The sequence below is a fragment of the Leucoraja erinacea genome, chromosome 4, assembly GCF_028641065.1.
Source record: "Leucoraja erinacea ecotype New England chromosome 4, Leri_hhj_1, whole genome shotgun sequence".
Classification (NCBI taxonomy): domain Eukaryota; kingdom Metazoa; phylum Chordata; class Chondrichthyes; order Rajiformes; family Rajidae; genus Leucoraja; species Leucoraja erinaceus.
Genome location: NC_073380.1, coordinates 18,237,647 through 18,260,609, shown reverse-complemented (window position 1 = coordinate 18,260,609; position 22,963 = coordinate 18,237,647). Strand labels below are relative to the sequence as shown.

Genomic DNA, 22,963 nt, shown 5'->3' with positions numbered 1-22,963 from the left:
AGAGGGTATGCAGCAACGATTCACTCCACTGATTCTTGGAATGGCCGACAGCCAGAAAAGCAAAGAGGGAGCAGACTATACTCCATGGATTAGAGGAATTATCTCATTGAATTTTACAAAATCCACTCAGCAGAAAGACAATACATGATTGCAATCGTGCCATTTACAGTGTTTAGATACATGATAAGGGAATAACGTTCAGTGCAAGGTAAAGCCAGCAAAGTCTGATCAAGGATAGTCCGACGGTCACCAGAGAGGTAGTGCTGAACTTATTCCCTTATTATATATCTATACGCGGTAAATGGCTTGATAATCATGTACTGTCTTTCTGTTGACTGGATAGCACGCAACAAAAGCTTTGCACTGTACCTCAGTACACGTGACAATAAACTAAAATGAACTGACTGACTGATAAAATCCTGCCAAGGAATGATGGAGTAAAAGCAGGGGGAATATTCACTCTGGCTGGGGCATCTTAGAATAAAGTCAGCCATTTCAGGCAGAAAGTAAATTGCTCCACACAGCGCTCAGTGAATATTTGGAATTCTCTACCCTGGAGGGATGTAGAGCCCCATCCACTAAGTTCATTCAGATAGCGATCAATAGATTTATGTACATTAAGGGAATCAAGGGACAAGACACAGCACAGGAAAATAGAGCTGAGGAAGATTTTGATAAATAACAGACTAAATTTGAAGTAAGATTGCTGACTCATGCGCCAAGTTCTTATGTTGTTATACATATACTTAAAAAGTCCTGAAACTGCATTTTTTCCACAACATAATTCATTTTACAAAGGATCACAGATCCAAAATGAGTAGTACAGTAGGGCAGCTGGTAGAGCTGCTGCCTTACAGTGCGAGAGACCTGGATTTGACCCTGACCTCGGGTGCTATCTGTGTGGAAATTGCATATTCACCCTGTAACCGCGTGGGTTTTCACGAGATGCTCTGGTTACCTCCCACCTCCCAAAGACTTGCGGGTTTGTAGGTTAATTGGACTCGGTAAAATTGCCCCAAGTGCTTAGGGAATGGATGAAAAAGTGGGATAATATAGAACTAATATGAGTGGGTAATCAGTGGTGGGCGTGGAGTCAGTGCCTGAAAGTGGCATCACAAGTAGATAGTGGTCAAGAAGGCCATCTACCTGTGATGCCACTAACAGGGATATATGTACCAGTACTACTGGATCCATCTGCTCTACAACCCTTCCCAGGGTTCTTACATTCACTTACATCAAAGCACATCAGTAGGGATATTGAGTATAAGGTTGTGACGATATTTTGTAGTTGTATGACATTGAAGAGGTCACACTTGGAGTACTAAGTCCAGTTTTGGTCACTCTGCTGCAGGAAGGATGTCATTCATTAAGATGGAAAGAGTGCAGAGAAGATTTACGAGGATGTTGCCAGGAATTGAGGGGCTGAGCTATTGGGCAAACCAGGACTTTCTTTCTTGGAGTGCAGGAGGCTGAGCGGTGATCTTACAGAAGCATATAAAATCATGAGGGGAATAGATAGGGTGAATGCACAGAATCTTTTACCAGCGTAGGAGAATCAAAAACAAATTCTTGCTATTGAGGGAGTGCAGCAAGGTTTACTAGGTTAATTCCTGGGATGGCAGGACTGTCCTATGCTGAGAGAATGGAGCTGCTGGGCTTATACACTCTGGTGTTTAGAAGGATGAGACGGGATCTTATTGAAACATATAAGATTATTAAGGGTTTGGACATGCTAGAGGCAGGGAACATGTTCCAGGTGTTGGGGGAGTCCAGAACCAGGGGCTACAGTTTAAGAATAAGGGGTAAGCCATTTAGAACGGAGACGAGGAAACACTTTTTCTCAGAGAGAGTTGTGAGTCTGTGGAATTCGCTGCCTCTTCAAGCAGGGTGCAAGGCCACCAAATTCAAGTGCAGTTTCATACCATTTCAAGAAGTGTGCATGCCACCGAATTCAGGTGCAGTTTCCTACCACTTCAAGCAGGGTGCAAGGCTACCAAATTCAAGTGCAGTTTCATACCTTTTCAAGCAGGGTGCACGGCCACCAAATTCAATTGCAGTTTCATACCATTTCATGCAGAGTGCAAGGCCACCACATTCAAATGCAGTTTCATACCATTTCAAGGAGGGTGAAACCACCATAAAACCACACAACACACCACACTCAGAGTTCAGTAGACATTCAGTGTGTTCAGTTGATTCACAGCTCAGACAGTCGTGACCTCTCCCTCCCCCATCTTGCAGAGTCTGAGCCACACCCGCACTTCCGGGTTTTATAATTCCTCCCCCTCCCACCGGAAGGGGCGTGGCCTTCATGGCGTGATTGAGAGATTCTCAACAACATTAATAACACTTTTATTTTTCATTGATGGGAAGAATTCTCTCCACCTGATGAGCGGAGGGGGACTGAGTAAGATGGCCAAAAATCACATCCGTAAGTGGTAACGTTTTATCTAAAATCAATATACAGTGCAAACAAAAAGTTGTCAAGTAACCACCACCAACAGCCATTTGCAGTGCTTCACTTCAAACCAACCACCATCAACCAGCCATTTGCAGTGCCTCACTTCAAACCAACCACCACCAACAGCCATTTGCAGTGCCTCACTTCAAACCAACCACCACCAACAGCCATTTGCAGTGCTTCATTTCAAACCAACCACATTTTCATTTTCAAACCACATTAAGGGCACTCAAGGTCAGTAAAACCACACTCACAGTTTAGTAGAGATGTGTTCAGTATTATTCACAGCTCAGACTGAGAGACGTGACCCTCTCGCAATGCCATCTTGCAGAGTCGGACTGAGGCACTCAACACTTCTGGGTTTTATAGTCACTCCGGAAGGGTGCGTGGCCTTCAGGGGAGAGAATCTCAACATTTTCTAAACACTAATAACTTTTATTTTTCATTGGTGGGAAAAATCCTCTTGTCCTGCACAGCGGAGGGGGACTCTGAGTAAGATGGCCAAAAATCACAGCCATAAGTGGCAGCGTTTTTTCTAAAATCAATATACAGAACAACAGGAAATGGTCAAGTTCAGACTTTTAGTAATATAGTTTTGGACAGGTGCATTCAAGAAAAGGTTTTTAGGGATTATGGGTCAAACACAGGCAAATTGGACAAGCTTGGATAGGCATCTTGGTTGGTATGGAAGAGTTTGTCCAACTAATCTGTTTTTGTGCTGTATTACTCAATAACCAGAGGACATAGATACAAATGACTGGGCAAAAGATACAGGGAAGTTTTGAAAAAAAAAAAGTACTTAGATAGAGTTTAATATTTTGGCCTATTAGAATGAATCAATTAGTGTGTTCAAAAGGTAGTATGTAGGTACTAGAAGGAGAGTAATTTGCAGAGGCATAGGGAATGACTATGGAATTAGGCAAAGTGGATTGCCCTGCAAGAACCCAATGGGCCAAATGATTCCCATCAGTGTCGTAACAATTCTCTGACTGTCACAAACCATCTGAATGGCAGTCTTTCAATTGAACTAAGTTGTGAGGAGATGCAACGTCATAAATACAAATATGTTTCAATATTTAACGGGGGTTTCTGTTTGTGTTGCAGGGGCAAGAGGAAGCACTACACATTCGGAACCTGGCACACCTGACCAACACCAGCCTAGCCAAACACACCCTTCATTCACAGTTGGGGCACAGGTGGGTACATTATAACTTTATATTAAAGCCAGATCCCAGTGAGCAGTGCTGAAATACTATCTACCTCATTGATGACTCTCGGACTATCCTTGACTGGGCTTTACTAGCTTTACCTTGCACTGAACGTCATTCCCTTATCATGCATCTACACACTGTAACTGGCTCGATTGTAATGATGTATTGTCTTTCCGATGACTGGATAGCATGCAAAAAAAGCTTTTCACTGTACCTCGGTACATGTGACAATGAACTAAAGTAAACTTGTTTCCAAACGTATGTAAGTGTGAATCAATTTTTATTCAAATTCTATCAAATTGTTATCTGTGTGCTTTTCATGACAATTTGTGCATTAAGTTAAACACGATAATATTTCTCTAAATTAATTTTCATTGTGCATGTGTGAAACAATGATTCAGGTTTGTAGCTGCAGTCATTGGCAACTGAGTCTCCATCTATTTATATAGGACCTTCTTAGTCTCAGAATGAGTATGTCAAAATATGTGTGAGCTAAAAAAGAGTTTTTTCTTGGCTATTTGCAAATCTATCCAATTCAATCATAGCAGTTCTTCCTGTTCTACACATTTCTCATAAGTGTAGGTGGTATCACCTAAATAATGAACAGATTCTGTTATGCAACAATGTCTTTTCCATCAGATTCAGATTCAATTTTAATTGTCATCAGTTTCCCCAAACAACAATTCCATAAGGGTGGCACAGTGGCACAGCAGTAGAGTTGCTGCCTTACTGCCCCAGAGATCTAAGTTTGATCTTGACTATGGGTGTTGTCTGGATGGAGTTTGTACGTTCTACCTGTGACCACATGGGTTTTCTGTTGGTGCTCCAGAGTTCTCCCACAGTCCAGGTTTGTTTGGCTTCGGTCAATTGTCCCCAGTGTGTGTAGGATAGAACTAGTGTATGGGTGACCGCTGGTCAGTGTGGACTCGGTGGGCTGAAGGGCCTGTTTCCATGCTGTATCTGTAAACTAAACTAAACTAGAGGAGGATGTAAGTAATTTGAAAATTGATCTATCACAGAGGTAACAACATTAAGAGCAGCATATGCCAGATATCCATAACTACAATATTCATGTGAATTTAAAAAACAAGGAATAAAATAAGTAGTAAAATGTAGAAAAAAAAGAACTGCAGAACGTCAGTCCTGGGCAGCGGCTCTGGTTTTTACCCTTATGCCTATACCTCAATGGGTCTGAACCCAATGCTGGCCTCTTCTTCTTCATCTCTGCTTCTGGGTCTTTTCTCTGGTAAGGAGACCACGCCTCCTGGTGACAACCCCTTCTCCTGTTTCCAACATCCCTCCTCCTCATGGTCTCCCCCTGCCAGTCTGTACCTTTTTATTTCCAACTGCTGGTGCAACATCAAATGTTGACTTCACCCCTCGTCTTACCCACTCTAATCTCATTCCCTGTGAATGCACAGCCCTCTGTTCACTCAACAACAATCTCAACATTGTTATTAAAACTGTCGACAAATGAGTTGCCATTGTAGTCTGGCAGGCTGGCCTTGACCAGGCGCCAGCTTCCAGACTCCTCCTCATACCTACTCGACCATGACCCCCCCGCAACACCAAAACTCATTTGTAGCAGAACTGATGGGGGAATAGACTTCACCCCTCGCAACACCAATCTAGTGAATTAGACATGGCTACACCAATTCAGAAAGGCCAGGCTTTGGCTGGCATCGTTGACAGCCATTCATCCTCAAGTATTCATCTTCCCCGCAGTAGGTATGTTACAAACAGTACTTACCTTCAGCGGCGCTGCAATTCTGCCACTGGCCATGCGCGCGATTTTGGCGCGTTTGAGGGGGGGGGGGGCGGGGTTAAAACGCGTTTTCCTCACTGCTGGTCCTGGATTATATTTTGTTTGAAGTGCAGGTTTTGGCTGAGGAATCGTTCCGACGGCCGTTTTTTAAAATGTTTTTAATTTGCCCGACAAGTTATTCGCTGGAGTGATTTTAAAATCAGCTTCTGAAGCCGTCAATGCCGACAACAGGGACGGAATTTACGTAGGGGACAGGTAAAAGAAAGTAGTTTATTTTTATGAATAAAAGTGTTTCTTAAGATGCATTTAATTCACATTTTAAGTAGCGAAACGGTGATTTTTTTCCCCGAACGAACCAGCAGTGTATTTGCTGCCGATACCGGTTTAAATTCACTGCAACCTCAACATTCCAATTGATAGCGTTCCAGAAAAACCCACTCGCAAGCTGATTTAAATGGCCATTAATTTACAGCTATTAAACATTAAATTCCTTCCATTTGGCTTATAAAGCTATGACAATGAGATTTAAAAATTATGTTATATTGTGAATTCTTAGGAGGTCTTTGTAACTCTCCTTCATGCTCAAGACTAGTCCCCATGTACTTGAGGCCTCAGCTAGGTTGCGGCGTATTTTTCAACATGTTAAAAAATGCCCACGAGTTAAAATGCCATGGAAAAAATCAATATTTTTTACTCGTAGGTTTAGTCGAGGTAGGTCCTAGTAGGTCATAATACTATTTTTAGGTACTCAAAGTCAATCGAAGTTAATCGAAGGTAGTCAAAGGAAAAGCTCATTGAGAAAGAAAAGGTAAGAATGGCCGCTAAACTTTATTAAATGGTGTCTGGCTTCTTAAAAGTGTCTCCACTCCCCCCCCCCTTCTCCCCCCTTCTCTCCCATTCTCTCCCCTTCTCTCTCCCACTCTCCCCCTCTCCACGCTCTATAAAGGACTTACCAAACTCTGCCAGCCATCTTTTACCTTCCTGTTCATCGCGGGTGTGAATTTCAGACAGCACTCCCCCGCTTTCCCTGGCCCACGCCTTTGCAATGTGTTTGTGCGTGTGTGTGTGTCTGGTCGGTCCATCTGGCTTGCGGTTTCATCGCTGACCCAGCTCGAGGTTTTCCAGGCGAGTGCTCTCGAGCTTGAAGGGTCGAAGACTGTCGCTGTAAAGTCGCGTCAGTGGGACAGGCCCTTTAGGGTTCCTCATTTGTAGCGGAAGATGGGGGAATAGAGCAACACCAATAGAATTAGAATGGCTACACCAATTAGAAAGGCCAGGCTTTGGCTCATCGTACAGCCATTCATCTTCAAGTATTCATCTTCATTTTCAAGTCCTTTGTCCTCTGTCCTCTGTCCTTTGTCCTTTGTCGAAGTAGATTGTCAGCTGTGGTCTGAATGTAACCTTGTGCACCAGGCAAGAGTGTGATGAACAGGTGTGAAAAGAATGTGAAAAATAAAAGCAGAAATCAGGTAATCAGGTAATCAGAAATCAGAAATCGAGCATTCATCTGCTTGTTCCAGGTCAGCTATTTGATAAGATTACAGCTGATTCTTACTTTCGTGCCTCTTTTCATGCACTATCCTTCATCCCTCGATTTCCTCAATATTAAAAATATACTGGTCTCTGCCTTGAAATATAACCACTACTGAGCCGCCACAGTTTTTGGATAGAAATTCCAAAGATTCCAAAGGATAGAAATTCCAAAGATGGTAAATGGTAGGGAATTGAAGAATACAGTTGAACAGAGGGATCTGGGAATAACCGTGCATAGTTCCTTGAAGGTGGAATCTCATATAGATAGGGTGGTAAAGAAAGCTTTTGGTATGTTAGCCTTTATAAATCAGAGCATTGAGTATAGAAGCTGGGATGTAATGTTAAAATTGTACAAGGCATTGGTGAGACCAAATCTGGAGTATGGTGTACAATTTTGGTCGCCCAATTATAGGAAGGATGTCAACAAAATAGAGAGAGTACAGAGGAGATTTACTAGAATGTTGCCTGGGTTTCAACAACTAAGTTACAGAGATAGGTTGAATAAGTTAGGTCTTTATTCTCTGGAGCGCAGAAGGTTAAGGGGGGACCTGATAGAGGTCTTTAAAATGATGAGAGGGATAGACAGAGTTGATGTGGACAAGCTTTTCCCTTTGAGAATAGGGAAGATTCAAACAAGAGGACATGACTTCAGAATTAAGGGACAGAAGTTTAGGGGTAATATGAGGGGGAACTTCTTTACTCAGAGAGTGTTAGCGGTGTGGAATGAGCTTCCAGTGGAAGTGGTGGAGGCAGGTTCATTGGTATCATTTAAAAATAAATTGGATAGGCATATGGATGAGAAGGGAATGGAGGGTTATGGTATGAGTGCAGGCAGGTGGGACTAAGGGGGAAAAAAATTTGTTCGGCACGGACTTGTAGGGCCGAGATGGCCTGTTTCCGTGCTGTAATCGTTATATGGTTATATGGTGATATGGTTATATGATTCACTATTCTTAGGCTAAAAACATACTCTTCCTCTCAGCCCAGATTGGCACAGTCTTATTTTGAGTCAGCCAGGGGGAACATCCCTGAATCTCCCTTGTCATCCCAATGGGAATTCTGCAGGTGTAAATGATGCAAAATGTTTAAGAAATACCTCACTGTAAAAGGCAATGCCCTGGTGTCAGAACAGCCACTCATTGCAAACAACAGGGTTCATGAATACATTGCATAGAAAGTTGACTAAGGACCATGCAGCCTTGGAGGTCCATTAAGTAGTCAAGCCCAAAGATATATCATACGAGCTGTAATTGTTTCAATCTTTTAACCTTCCTTTTGGACCTGAAACAGCAGAAGTCCCTTCCTGATCTAAGAAGCAGACCAGGTTGTCGTTTTCCTTGACCATCTTAAATCATTTAGCTCAAGCCATGAAGATCTCTTCATGGGACTTCTTCCTCAAACCACTCCCTGTTATCATTTTACACAGTCCTTCTCTACAAGAAGGGGGAACATAGAAAAAAAAATAGGACAACACAAGAACGGCCTCTTCATCCCACAGTGTTTGTGCCAAACATGATGCCTAGCTGAACTAATCTCCACTTGTGCTGCCACCTTTAGTAAGCTATCAACTTGGACTCAAAGATCCCTCTGCACATCAATGCTGCTTAGAGCCTTGCCATTAATTGTATCCTCTCTCCTTACATTCAAACTTCTAAAGTGCAACACCTCACACTTGCTTGGGTTAAACTCCATCTGCCATTTCTCCATCCATTTCTCATCCTCAACAACTCCGGTAAACCCTTCCATGAAACTCTGGAGGGTCAGAGGAGCACACAGAACAACAACCGGCTCCTCTCCCTGCGCTGTAGAACAGAGCAGGAGATCCTTCACCCCTGCAGCCATTAGATTTTATAATACTGACCGTTAAGCTGTATGGGGATGCTTTACACTTTTAATAGTTATTTATTGGGTTCTTTTTAAGTATTTATTGCTTTTATGTATTGTCTGTATTTTATGTATTGTCTGCTTTACGTTCTGACTGTGTTGGCTACTGTACATCTGAATTTCCCTGAGGGGATTAATAAAGTATTTATCTATCTATCTATCTATCCATTTCTGCTGCTGATCTATATTTCACTATATCTTCTGGCAGCCTTCCTCACTGTCTGCAACTCCTCCAGTTTTTATGTCGTCGGCAAACTTACTCGCCAAACCATCTCCATTTACCTCAAGGTCATTTATATATCGATGTGTTCAACATGTTCAAGTGATGGTGGTTGGCGGTTGAATGGTAATCTTTTCCAGCTGTTCGATATGAATGTGATTCTTGCAGTCATGCTAGATGTGTTGGATACAGTGAAAACATCTGGATGTCAGGTTAGAGTCCTGTGCCGTAGAGATTGATGATGAGTGAGTGATGAGATAGTGGTGAATTAAGCAATGTTTGAGCAAGGTTCTGCATTTGGTGGGTGAATTATTTTAAGCTGTATTTAATGACCTTGGCCATCAATCAAGCAGTCATTGAACCATTTGAGGCATTGGATCCAGCGTGTGGCATTGTCATGACCTGTGCCTCCAAAGTTATCATCACCCTCTTCCTCTCAAACATGTATCAGGAGTTTTCAAGACTTTTAATCCTACAATCCTTCTCCAGCAAAGTCTTCAATGCAGCTTCTGCAAAAGTTGGCTCTGCCTCTCCCATTGTACAATTCTTCACCATTTTCTAGATGATGTTCATCCCAGCATCTGTGTGCTGCATTTCCCTTTAAGGGGAGAAGGCACAGAATGGGGTTGAGAGGGAAGGATAGATCTGCCATGATTGAATGGTGGAGTAGACTTGATGGGCCGAATGGCCTAATTCTGCTCCTAACACATGAGGTATGAACTCCAGTAAGCCCAAGCTATCTTTAACTGGCCAGTTTCACTCACAAAGGTGCAATTCCTGATGCACCTGGCCAATCATTGAAATACATTTGGAGGCAAACTTGTTACTTTGTCTAAATCTAAGCTCAGATGAACAAGGAATTTGGATTTTATCAAGTGTTTAAGAGGGAACTGCAGATGCTGGAGAATTTGTGTAACCTTGTTTTTTATCAAACTGGGAGTCCCCAAAATCCAGACTCATGACTGAATCTACCTGGAGCATAGAGTCATACAGCATGTTCAAGTGGGCATTGAACAGCAAACACTAATTTCCACTAATCATACACCAATTCCATTGCTCACTTGCAATTTAACAGAAGGAGAATATGGGATGAGATTTCAATTGGCCAAGGAAAATAATGTGGTCATGAAATATTCTGATGGCATTGCCTGTCAATAAATATATCACTCATTTTATTTTCGTCTAAATGCAAGATACATGAAATACTGGAAATATGAAATAAAGCTAATATGTTCGGGGTGTTGATTCACGTTTCTCTCTCACATCGGTTGTTTCGACAATAATCGACCAGGGTTGCTTTAAACGTACGTTTTATTGAGCAGGAGTCTCCACACAGGTTACAACCTGGCAAAGAGTCAAGCTGACTGCCCTTAATTGCAAGGCTCTTTATATGTTAATGCCACCGTTTAGCACCTCCCACATTCCCCCCCCCCGATCAAAGGACCAACACGTACGAAGAATACAGGAAACCAAGTATGTACATATAAGGGGATGAAAGAGGAACCACACATAATCTCAGACCAGTACATTCCTCAGTCTTCCTGGCTAGGGGGGGAGGTTGTGTATTCCTCAATCTTGTCAGACTGGGCCTGTGATCCTTTATTCATGACTACACAGTAACTGCAAGACATTGTGTATCCATTCTAACAGCCGGTTCCAGCAAGTCTGGTCAGCAGCCATCTTATGTCCTTTGTTTCAGTCTACCTGGCCAACCATTTTGTCTTACAGAACAGTCTTATAGCATTGATTCAGAATTTCTATTCATCAGGGGGAGACACAACAAGCTAGTCAACAACTGTCAAAAGAGTAAGTGGAGTTAATGATTGATGATTAGCTACTATTAACCTGAAACATAATCTCACTTTCTTTATTCACATATGCTGCCTGTGTTTCTGAGTATTTTCAGTACTGCATGAGTATTTCCGTTTTACTATTAATCACTTGATTGTATTTGTCTGGAATCATAAAACTCAATGGTATAAAGTAGTGGCGAGATGACCTGAAATCATGGAAATTTGACAGCTCTGGCTATGGGCAAGGAGGAGCAGGAGTGTTTCAATCAGGTCCACTATGCCTGAGGCTCCCCACCTCAACCTGTAAACTGTCTGTTCTCTCTGAGCTACCATTGGAACCCAACCACCACTGTATTCTCAGCAGATACAAAAGAGGGTGGTTTTGCAGATAGTGAAGATGGTTGTGAAAAATTACAGTAGGATCTTGAGCAGGTGGGCTGATGAATGGTTGACGAGCTGCAGCAGGTGGGCTGATGAATGGTTGACGAGCTGCAGCAGGTGGGCTGATGAATGGTTGATGAGCTGCAGCAGGTGGGCTGATGAATGGTTGACGAGCTGCAGCAGGTGGGCTGATGAATGGTTGACGAGCTGCAGCAGGTGGGCTGATGAATGGTTGACGAGCTGCAGCAGGTGGGCTGATGAATGGTTGACGAGCTGCAGCAGGTGGGCTGATGAATGGTTGACGAGCTGCAGCAGGTGGGCTGATGAATGGTTGACGAGCTGCAGCAGGTGGGCTGATGAATGGTTGATGAGCTGCAGCAGGTGGGCTGATGAATGGTTGATGAGCTGCAGCAGGTGGGCTGATGAATGGTTGACGAGCTGCAGCAGGTGGGCTGATGAATGGTTGACGAGCTGCAGCAGGTGGGCTGATGAATGGTTGATGAGCTGCAGCAGGTGGGCTGATGAATGGTTGATGGAATTTAATACAGGGAAATGTGAGGTGTTGCATTTTGGGAAGTCTAACATGGGCAGGACTGATGCAGCGAATGGTAGCGTTCTAGGGAGTGTTGTAGAGCAGAGGGATCTTGGAGTGCAGGTTCATGGTTTCTTGAAGGTGGAGTCACAGGTAGATTGGGTGGTCAAAAAGCCTTTTGGCGCGTTGACCTTCGTCAGTCAGAGTATTGAGTATAGAAGTTGGGAGGTCATGTAGCAGTTGCGCAAGGTGTTGGTGAGACTGCATTTAGAGTATTGCGTTCAGTTCTGGGCACGTGTTATAGGAAAAATATTGTCAAGCTGGAAAGGGTACAGGGAAGATTTACGATGATGTTGCCAGGAGCAGAGGGTCTGAGCTATAGGGCGAGGTTGACTAGGTAGGGACTCTATTTCTTGTAGTGCAGGAGTTTGATGGGTGATCTTAAAGAAGTGCATAAAATCACGAGAGGAATAGATCAGGTTGATGCACAGTCTCGTGCTCATAGTAGGTGTCGAGGACCAGAGAACATAGGTTTAAGGTGAAGGGGAAAAGATTTAATAGGAATCTGAAGGGTAACATTTTCACACAAAGGTTGGTGGGTGTATGGAACGAGCTTCCAGAGGAGGTAGTTGAGGCAGGGACTATCTCAACTTTTAAGGATCAGTCAGACATGTACATGGATAGGACAGGTTTAGAGAGATATGGGCCAAACGTGGGCTGATGGAACTAGTCTAGCTGGGACATGTTGGCCGGAATGGGCAAGTTGGGCCGAAGGCCCTGTTTCCACACTATATCACTCTATGAATCTATGACACTTTCAAACCCTCAACCACCATGTTGCCCAGCCAGTCAATACCTACTTCTCCTCAAAATGTGATCTGCAGCTCCTTAAACTCTATCTGGGCCCCAAATTACTTTTAGACCCCATAAGTCTACTGTCAGATTTCCATGAGCTCCATCTCCCAACCACTCTTACATTCACATTCGAGATCTCACCCATCAGAATCAAACACCAGTAAACCCACACCACAAATTCCCCACTCCCTCCCCAAAATTGCAATCGTTATGATTTAAAATTTCATGCACACACAACCTGGATCCACCAGTAAATTCCAATTAGCACTCTAGTGAATTAATTAATGGATACTTGATTCTCACATGTGACAGGTCACAGTGAAATTCTTTGCTTGCATACCCAAGGTATGCAAATAGTTGCCACATAAAGGGCATTTACAAAGTTACAAAGTATCCCCGCGCCAGGTCCCCCTTTGCTCTCCCCCTCCCGCATGGCGGTCCCCCCACGCCGGGTTCTCCTTTGTTCCTTCCCCCGGCAGCGGCGTCCTCAGTTCCACGTGGTCCATCCTCGTCCATCAGTCGGCGACATCATCAACCGCTGCACCGATCTGTCCACTATCGCCGCCGGGACCCTTCCTGAACGCTCTTTGTTTACATATGAACACGATTGCTCTTGTTGGATGGCCTGTGAAACAGGTATACTGCCTGAAGGTCTGCTACTTATTGATGAAGCAGTCAATGGATATGCACCCCACTTAAAGGAGCCCCCACAGATAAAGATTAAAGGTGTCTTAAGGTTCCCTCACCATATTATGTGTTTCCCACACATTTCCAGTAAACGCCTACCATCGTCTTCCAAATGTTCTCAGTTACCCATTTGAAGTTTTCATTTCACCATTCTCCCCTAACCCCCCTCCATCCACGTACATTAAGGACAATTATTATATTAGCCAAGTTGTTTGGGATGTCGGAGAAAGCCAAAGCACAGGGGAAATTTCAGACTGTCTTGAGGGAACATGCAAACCCTTCACAAACATCACTGGAGCAGAATCAAATTGTGAGGCAATTGTACTGTCTCCGACACCACCAATGCCCATGTCGGGCAGATATGAGAAGGAATTTCTTCTCTCAAATGATGGTGAATCTTCAGAACTCTTTACCCAAGTGAGCAGTAGAGGTGGAGTATATATATGATATGTTCAAGGCAGAGATTAGCAGATATATGAACTACACTGGAGTCAAGATGTATGAAGAGAACGCGGGAAAACTGCATTGAGACCCAGAATGGATCAACCATAACCTTGCATGGGTGGAAATCCTGGGGGGGGGGGGGGGGGGGGGGGGGGGCTGTCCCCCACATGTTTTGTGAAAACATATTGGAGCAAAACTGCCCAGGTGGGCTTGCCTGCACCGGGACAGGCTGTAGTGCCCAGGTTAGCTGGCAGGTCTGGCTGTAGTGCCCAGGTCAGCTGGCAGGTCTGGCTGTAGTGCCCAGGTCGGTTGGCAGGTCTGGCTGTAGTGCCCAGGTCACCTCTCTGCCCCGGGAATGACTGCCATTCCCAGGTCGCGAAAACTATTTGAAAAAAAAAATGTCTGCAGGCCGGATGATTTCAGGTTAAGGGCCGGATCCGGCCCGTGGGCCGCAGGTTGCCGACCTCTGTCCTAGATGTTAGGTGTGTGTGTCATGTGTGTGTGTGTGTGTGTGTGTGTGTGTGTGTGTGTGTGTGTGTGTGTGTGTGTGTGTGTGTGTGTGTGTGTGTGTGTGTGTGTGTGTGTGTGTGTGTGTGTGTGTGTGTGTGTGTGTGTGTGTGTGTGTGTGTGTGTGTGTGTGTGTGTGTGTGTGTGTGTGTGTGTGTGTGTGTGTGTGTGTGTGTGTGTGTGTGTGTGTGTGTGTGTGTGTGTGTGTGTTCCCCCCCACCCCCGTGTTTTAAAAGTGATTTTTCCCTGAGTAGGCTCAAGAGACAAATTGGCTTCCTGCTGCTTCTGTTCCTTGTATTCCTCAGTAACCCAAACATTTAGTTTAGCTTAGAGATACAGTGCGGCCAACCAAGTCTGCACCGACCAGCGATCTCCACACATTAACACTATCCTACACACTCTAGGGACAATTTACACTTATACCAAATCAATTAACCTACATACCTACAGTATACGTCTTTGGAGTGTGGGAAGAAACCGATTTCGGAGAAACCCCATGCGGTCACGGGGAGAATGTTCAAACTCCGTACAAACAGCACACTCTCCCCTTCTCTCCACTTCTCTCTCCCCTCTCTCTCCTTCTCCCCCCTTCTCTCTCCCCTTCTCTCCCTTGCTCTTCCCCTTCTCTCTCCCGTTCCCTGTCTTTCTCTCCCCTTCTTTCCCCTTCTCTCCCTCCCTCCCGCGATCTCTCCCGTGCTCTGTGGCTTTTACTCCTCTTTATTGCGCAGACTTCTTTCCCGGGGCCCCCATTTCGTCGGTCGGTAGCCTCCTTTGGTCAGTAGATGCCCGCGATTCTCTTTTAAATTGTCAGTGTACAGTGAGACTCTGTGGCAGCCGTTTACATTAAGTGTCCGGGGGGGTCATTATTGCGCAGACAGCGTAGAGTGACAGCCGCCGGAAAGAAGCTCCTCGACCACTGGTCGGCAACGGGCCCCTCCCGGATGGTTCGCGATGTGTTGGTTGGGGTGTCCTTGGCGATGCTGAGCGCCCTGTGTGTGTCAGCATATGCCCTGTGGAACGCTTGGTAGCAAAGATCGCTGTAGGATCTTTGGTCAGTAGTTGCAGCTCACGCTTCGGTCGAGGCTTTCAAGGCAAGTGACCAAAACCCCCCTGGCGACTCATGGAAACCTTGGGTGGGGCGCAAAGTCTCCAGAGGATTCCGTTCAGGTTTCCTAAGTGGGACAGGGGCATTACAGCGAATGCAGCGCCGGAGACCCGGGTTTGATCCTGACTATGGGTGCTGTCTGTACGGAGTTTGTACGTTCTCCCCGTGATCTGCGTGGGTTTTCTCCGAGATCTCCCACACTCCAAAGACGTACAGTTTGTAGGTTAATTGGCTTGGTAAATGTAAAAATTGTCCCTAGTGGATGTAGGATAGTGTTAATGTGTGGGGATCGCTGGTCGGTGCGGACCCAGTGGGCCGAAGCGGCCTGTTTTCATGCTGTATCTCTAAATTAAACTAAACTAATTATCCTATACTGCTGAGGAGATCCACATTAACACTGAATCAGGTTGGTAATCAAAATGCCATTGCAGCTTAAGAAGCAGCCAAACTCCTCCAGAACTGAGGACAATGGGATGCATTGCGACCTATAGCTGGGCTGAGCACTGTGACGACAGGAATAGCCAGTGTAGTAATAGAACAAATATCGTACTGTACTCCAGGGACATAATTTGTTAAACAATTATAGTGTTTGTAAGAATTTCCCAGCAATTCTTACAGATCACACAGTTACAGGATATACAGATTTCAATAAACATTCCTGCATTTCACTCACAGCATGGCAATGAACAAACAAAAAGGAACAACACAAAATGTTGCCTGTGCTGAATTCTCGGTGCTTTGAAAAAAACCCAATTGTGGAAATTTTTCAGCCGGTAAATTGCACAACTGCTCTGACCCTAATGCTGAACATTCAGTTGACACAGTCAATTCAAGGGCACAATCGTCAATTTTCCTTGTGCCCCTTCATTTCATTCTTATCATACGGGATATTTCAATTCTGTCTTCATTTGAGAGCTCGGGATATTTACTTACATTTTAACTTGCTTACTTCCAATTAGCAAGCTACCTCAGGAAATGGGTGGTAATGTGATTGTGAGACAAGCCATCTGCTCACCAAGTAAATTCCAATTTTATGTATTAGCTATCTGCATTTCAGCAGAGAGAAAAAGTAACTAGAAAACAGATGCTTAAAACACTTAGCAGAAAAATAAAAGTCAATGCAAAGCCAATGAAATATCTGACAACATTTCTATGCTGGGAACCGTAAGCATTTACCGAATTTCGGAAACTGTGAAGTGGGAAATACTTGACTGGTCAGGTGGGTTATTTATCCAGAATTCTGCCTAATGATGCTGCGAGAAGGTTCTGGAAGGAACTTCAGCCCGTGCAAAGGTGTGGGTCACACGTAGATGTATTCTTTTTGGACAGGAACATAACCCAGCTACAGTCTGTCCAGTTCCATGTTTAGCAGTCTGAAGAAGGGTCTCGACCTGAAACGTCGCCCATTCCTTCTCTCCATAGATGCTGCCTGTCCCGCTGAGTTACTCCAGCATTTTGTGTCTACCTTCCATGTTTACCATATTGTATGCTGAAGAGAAGTTTAATTTAATAAAGATTAGATTTCAATTGTTTGATATGGATGGTGATGTGATGTTGCAATTAACACCCTCAGGAGAAGTTAGTTATGCTCTATTCAATCTATTTTTAATATCTCCAATGTTTAACTGAGCAGAGCAGGTTCATCAGTGCCTTATCGAGAGCATATAATTACTGATCTTGACAACCATGCCCACATTCCTAAACATGCATAAATAAAGTACCTATGTCTCTGTTGCAACTCTAGTATCCATCCAACACTGCGGAGAATTGCCCAGTTAAATACTTTCCGCAAAAAGTACAACATCAAATCTGTCAGATTGCTGCCTGATCAATGCAATTTAATTCATTAGCAAAATTATAGATATTGTCAACAATGCTATCTGGCAATACAGCCAGTCCCTGAGTTATGCAAGCGCGCAAATTTCTGAGCACTGTCTGTGAACCATACATTTCTCCATTACATGTACAGTATCCACTCATTAATGAATACATTTTATTGGTATTATTAGCACAGTAACACAGCTATCTAGAGAATAGAGGGATAGCAACACAAACAATTAACTCTGCCTTAGATAGACATAAAGTGCTGGAGTAACGTCGTGAGTCAGGCAACATCTCTGTATTGAATTGAATGGAATTGAATTGAATACATTTTATTAGCCAAGTATGTATACATACAAGGAATTTGCCTTGGTGCTTTGTTTGCAAGCAACAACACAATATACAGTAGGCAATTAAAAATAAAACATTATAATTTAAGCATGTAAAGATTGAAATAAAATAGCAGAGCAAAAGGAGGGTACAGACTTATGGCTGTTGAGTAGAGCTACTGCTTGAGGAAAAAAGAAGGTAGCCAAAAATGCTGGAGAAACTCAGCGGGTGAGGCAGCCTCTATGGAGCGAAGGAAATGGGCAACGTTTCGGGCCAAAACCCTTCTTGTGGAAAACTCGTGGAAAAAAGCTGTTTTTATGTCTGTCTGTGGTGGCTTTGACAGTCCGGAGTCGCCTTCCAGAAGGAAGTGCTACAAAGAGTTTGTGGCCAGGGTGAGAGGGGTCAGAGATGCTCTTACCCACTCTCTTCCTGGCCCTCGCAATGTACCGTTTGTCGATGGGTGGAGGGAGATTGCAGCCAACAACCTTCTCGGATGATCGAATGATGCGCTGCAGCCTCCAGGTGTCGTGCTTGGTGGCTGAGCCAAACCAAACCATGATGGAGAAGGTGAGGCAGACTATGATGGCAGTGTAAAACTGGACCATCATTGCCTGTGGCAGATTGTGTTTTCTCAGCTGCCACAGGATGTACAACCTCTGTTGGGCCTATTTGACTGTTGAGTCAATGGTGGCCTCCCATTTAAGGTCCCTGGAGGTGATGGTTCCAAGGAACTTAAAATACTACATGTGACTGTGGTGTTGTTGATGGTGAGTGGAGTGAGGGGATGGGAAGCTCTCCTAAAGTCTACTATCAATTGCACCGTCTTAAGAGCATTGAGCTCCAGGTTATTGTGATGGCACCAGGACGCCAGCTGTGTCACTTCCTGCATGTAGGCAGATTCGCCCCCATCCTAGATCAGTCCAATCAGGGTTGTGTCGTCTGCAAACTTGGGAAGTTTGACAGAGGAGTCTGTGGAGGTGCAGTCGTTGGTGTAGAGAGAGTAAAGGATGGTTGACGTTTCGGGTTGGGATGAAACGTCCACCTATCCATTTTTTCCAGAGATGCTGCCTGACCCACTGAGTTAAACCAGCACTTTGTGTCTATTTTCGGTATAAACCAGCATCTTCAGTTCTTTGTTTCTAACTAACATTGGATTTGTACCCATCTTAACACCGCAATTACCACTCCTAACGTGACACTCATTGCCCACCGCTCTGTCTGGTCATGGTATGGAGGAGGTTGTGCGGTCCTATTAGCTTATGTACCATCCTGGCGGCAACAATCTAAAAGATTTGGCAATGCATTAGATGAGTTAAATTCAAGAACTTGATTCAGCAATTGCTTAATTATCAGCACATAATCTACTAGCAGCTTTTGACACTTAACCATATAACCATATAACCATATAACAATTACAGCACGGAAACAGGCCATCTCGGCCCTACAAGTCCATGCCGAACACATTTTTTTTTCCCCTTAGTCCCACCTGCCTGCACTCATACCATAACCCTCCATTCCCTTCTCATCCATATGCCTATCCAATTTATTTTTAAATGATACCAATGAACCTGCCTCCACCACTTCCACTGGGAGCTCATTCCACACCGCCACCACTCTCTGCGTAAAGAAGTTCCCCCTCATATTACCCCTAAACTTCTGTCCCTTAATTCTGCTGTAGACATGGTTCAATTATGTTTTATCATCCTTTGAAATAATGCTTGCACTCTTATCTCTTCAGTTCTTGCTCTAAGTTTTTTTCCCAGAGCATAGAGTTCAATGCTTGGTTTGCAATGATCAGGTTTGCATTCCTCTAAACTCACATGCTGAGCCAGTTCAGCTGAAAGGTCTCAGACACTCATCAGTTCATCTTATAACAAGAATGTTGGCCTTTACCTCCCAAGGTGTACATGACTGATACTTACTGTGTCACAGACTGACTACTGTGGCAAATGTTTCCAAGTAATGATTTGAAAACATCTTGATAACACAGAACCATAATGCTGTGTTCACAGTCTAGGACAGAAATTCCCCCGTGGTGAAGCTTGCATAGAAGTCTTGTTCAAAAAGAGAGCAGCAATCAGTCATAGCCTTCTCTGCTGATACATCTGGAATAGTGTACCTAGAGTGATCAAGCACCTTCTTATCAAGACTAAGACTATGTCACTCATCACAAAATGCATTTAGTTGCGTTTCTGGGGAGAGTAGGAAGATGGTGGGAGGATAAAGAGGTGGGATTGGCTGACCATAAAAATATTCTTCCTCAAAACTTTACCTTATTATAAATTATATGTAATATTTATATTTAGTTTAGTTTAGTTTGGTTTAGAGATACAGTACGGAAATAGGCCATTCGGCCCACCGAGTCCGCATCGACCAGCGATCCGTGCACATTAACACTATCCTACACACATTAGGGACAATTTACACTTACACCAAGCCAATTAACCTTCAAACCTGTACGTCTTTGGAGTGCGGGAGGAAACCGAAGAATTCTGAAGAAACCCACGCGGTCACGGGAAGAACGTACAATCTCCGTACAGACAGCACCATTAGTTGGGATCGAACACATGTCTCAGGCACTGCAAATGCAATATTTCCTCTATGGTTCTCCCTATGCTCCATTTTCATACAAATTAATTTTCTTCCCTCGTTAAGGGAACCCGAAACAACCCATTCTCCATACATTCTTTACAAGAATCTCAAAGCTATGGTAACCATACCACACCTTTCCAATACAATCCACAGTATTTTTCAGGACCATTTTCAACCTAGTTCTGCCTTATAATCTGTGTCAATGATAGATTATTCTAAGTTTTGAACTTTGCCCATTCTATTGAGCGGCTGAATATCATAAAATCTGAAGCTGATGAACGCATGGTCATATCATTGTATAAATCCAATGTTTATGTAAGATTCTATAGTTCACTTTATGTACTTGCAAAATTGATGCAATTAGAAACTTATTCAGTGAGCTCATTGAATGCTGCTTTGAATACTTGTACCCGAGTTACTGTTGAAATTTGATGTGTTTCTCTTGAAGAGTTTCTGAATATAATCCAGCAAATTTGGAATATTTACTACTACCAAACTGATACCTTTAATCTCTAATTTTTCAATTTCCGACTGCCAACCACTCCAGCCCCACAGCCGTATTATAATTTAGTTATAATTTAGTATACTTGCTGGAGGGAGAAAGTGGTCCATCCACACCCATGGATCCATCTGGTGGCATTCTGACAGTTCATGCTGTCAGTCTATTTCACTATTTCCAATCTCAACTGATGGTCTAATTTTTGGAAGAAAAAACCCATTTTATTGAAAAATAAGAATAACAAAAATAGATTTAGTCTTTAGACTTTAGAGATACAGCATGGAAACAGGCCCTTCTCCCCACCGTGTCCATGCCAACCAGTGATCAGCCCACATGTTAAACTGAGTTATTTTGTCAATCTAATTCAAGAAAACTTGATTCAAACACTTGCTGCTGTTGAAATCGATTCTTTATTCAGCACTGAGACTAGTCTCTGAACCTTCCATTATTATTTTATTATTTTATTTCAACAAAGCAAATCCCCAGTAGGTTCAATTATCAAAGACCACTCCTCAAAATATAAGATACACATATAATACAATGATCACACAAGTAATACAAACAAACAAAATTTCCATACCAAGAAGAAAGATATTTTTATAAATCTGAACAAGGTCTAATGTTTACAATCCTACTTTGACACAATACATTTCATAAATGGTTTCACTACAATTTTACACAGTTTAAAATACTATTACCAGGTAGTAAAAACATTAATTATATGAGTTGGCTGAATTACACAGCTTCTAAGTTAAATTCAAAACCCACACACACCTCCCAACTCCAAGCATACATGGGTCATAAATCTGTCAACTTAATTGATGATATGTGTTTTGTGCCAAGATACAGCTTCATTCTAACTTACAGTCTCCCCTTCTCCTGCTATCTCTGGGAGATGGATTTCCAATCTCATCTGCAAAGCCTTTTACAAATATTACAGAACAAAGAGTAAATTTACAACTTCAGACCATCATCTCAAAAGTACAGCTGCTTGTTCGACATTCTATAAACAGAAGGAAGGTCCATCAATCTGATTCTTTCCTCTCCAAGCATCCAATCCTTTCTCAACCTCATTATAATTTAACATAGCCAAATCTAACCTCAGAGTCTATTATCTCTCAGCCTTGAAGTCTGCCTCGAATTCAGCATAAACACCCTTAATTCTTCATCTATATGTCACACTCAGAGCTCAGGAATGTGCCATAGAGAAAGAGCAGGTGACCTTTGGCCTAAGAAGAGGCCCTATTCAGCAATCCATTCTTAACACAAAATTATATCAAATATAATTTCCTCCAGCGTTATAATTGCCTCAAAACAATAAACTAAGCTATGCAGGTTCAGATTAGCGTTTCTAGGTTTTGATTCATCTGTTCCCTGTATGTGTTTCTTTGTACTTTATTTCTTTAGGAGACATGTGTTTCTGAAAACCTTAAGCTTTTCTCTTGCAAATTACCTAGCTTATATAAAAGTCACTATCCGAGCGGTTCTATTATATAATATTTCCTCACACACACCAACACTATCCTACTCACACTAAGGACAATTTACTATTTTACCAAAGCCAATTAACCTACAGACCTGTACGTCTTTGGAGTGTGGGAGGAAACCGGAATACCCAGAGGAAACCCACGCAGTCATGGGGAAAACGTACAAACTCTGTACAGAAGCACCCGTAGTCAGGATCGAACCAGGGTCTCTGGCACTGTAAGGCAGCAACTCTATGGCTATGCCACTATGCCACACGGATCCATTACATAATTTAAATCATAAATAGACAATGAACTACAGAAAACTAAACAACACTTACCTTTCTAATGAGTATTCACTATTGAATACTTATTCAATCTCTGAAGAAGGGTCACGACCCGAAACATCACCCATTCTTTCTCAACAGAGATGCTGCCTGTCCCGCTCAGTTACTCCAACATTTTGTGTCTACCTTCAGTATTCACTATTGATTTGCATTTGAGGCCCTACGCATGGCTGGACCATGAGTGGTACATTTATTGGTGAATCGAGAGGTGAAACAAGAGGTAAGGTGGGCATGCATCTGAGTTCCAATGTGTTTCCGACTGCTGTTCTGTATTGCACAAGTATTGACATGTTGATCATGCGGATGGCAGCAAGGCAAAGGTTCTCTAGAGAACTGATGATTCACTATTGGCACGTACTGGTCTATAATAGAGGACTGTATAGTGCTTTCCCACACGCTGTTGAACTTTACAAACATTAACACTCTGTAACATAAACTGAAACTACGGGAAGCATTCGGCCAGTGAGGCAGTATCCATGAAGACAGACGGCAAGTCAGTGCCACAGGTCTATGACCTTCCATCATCTGAC

The 22,963-nt window shown here is 43.3% G+C and overlaps 1 protein-coding gene across 2 annotated transcripts in view; it reads left to right on the top strand.

Annotated features, from left to right (window-relative positions):
* The window catches only part of pou6f2 (POU class 6 homeobox 2), a 462,178-nt gene that overhangs the window by 194,032 nt on the left and 245,183 nt on the right, over positions 1 to 22,963 (top strand). For both annotated transcript variants that reach the window (XM_055633835.1, XM_055633836.1), the window contains one exon: positions 3,566 to 3,657. In XM_055633835.1, coding sequence (XP_055489810.1) covers positions 3,566 to 3,657 — 92 coding nt within the window. The remainder of the gene's footprint in view (positions 1 to 3,565; positions 3,658 to 22,963) is intronic.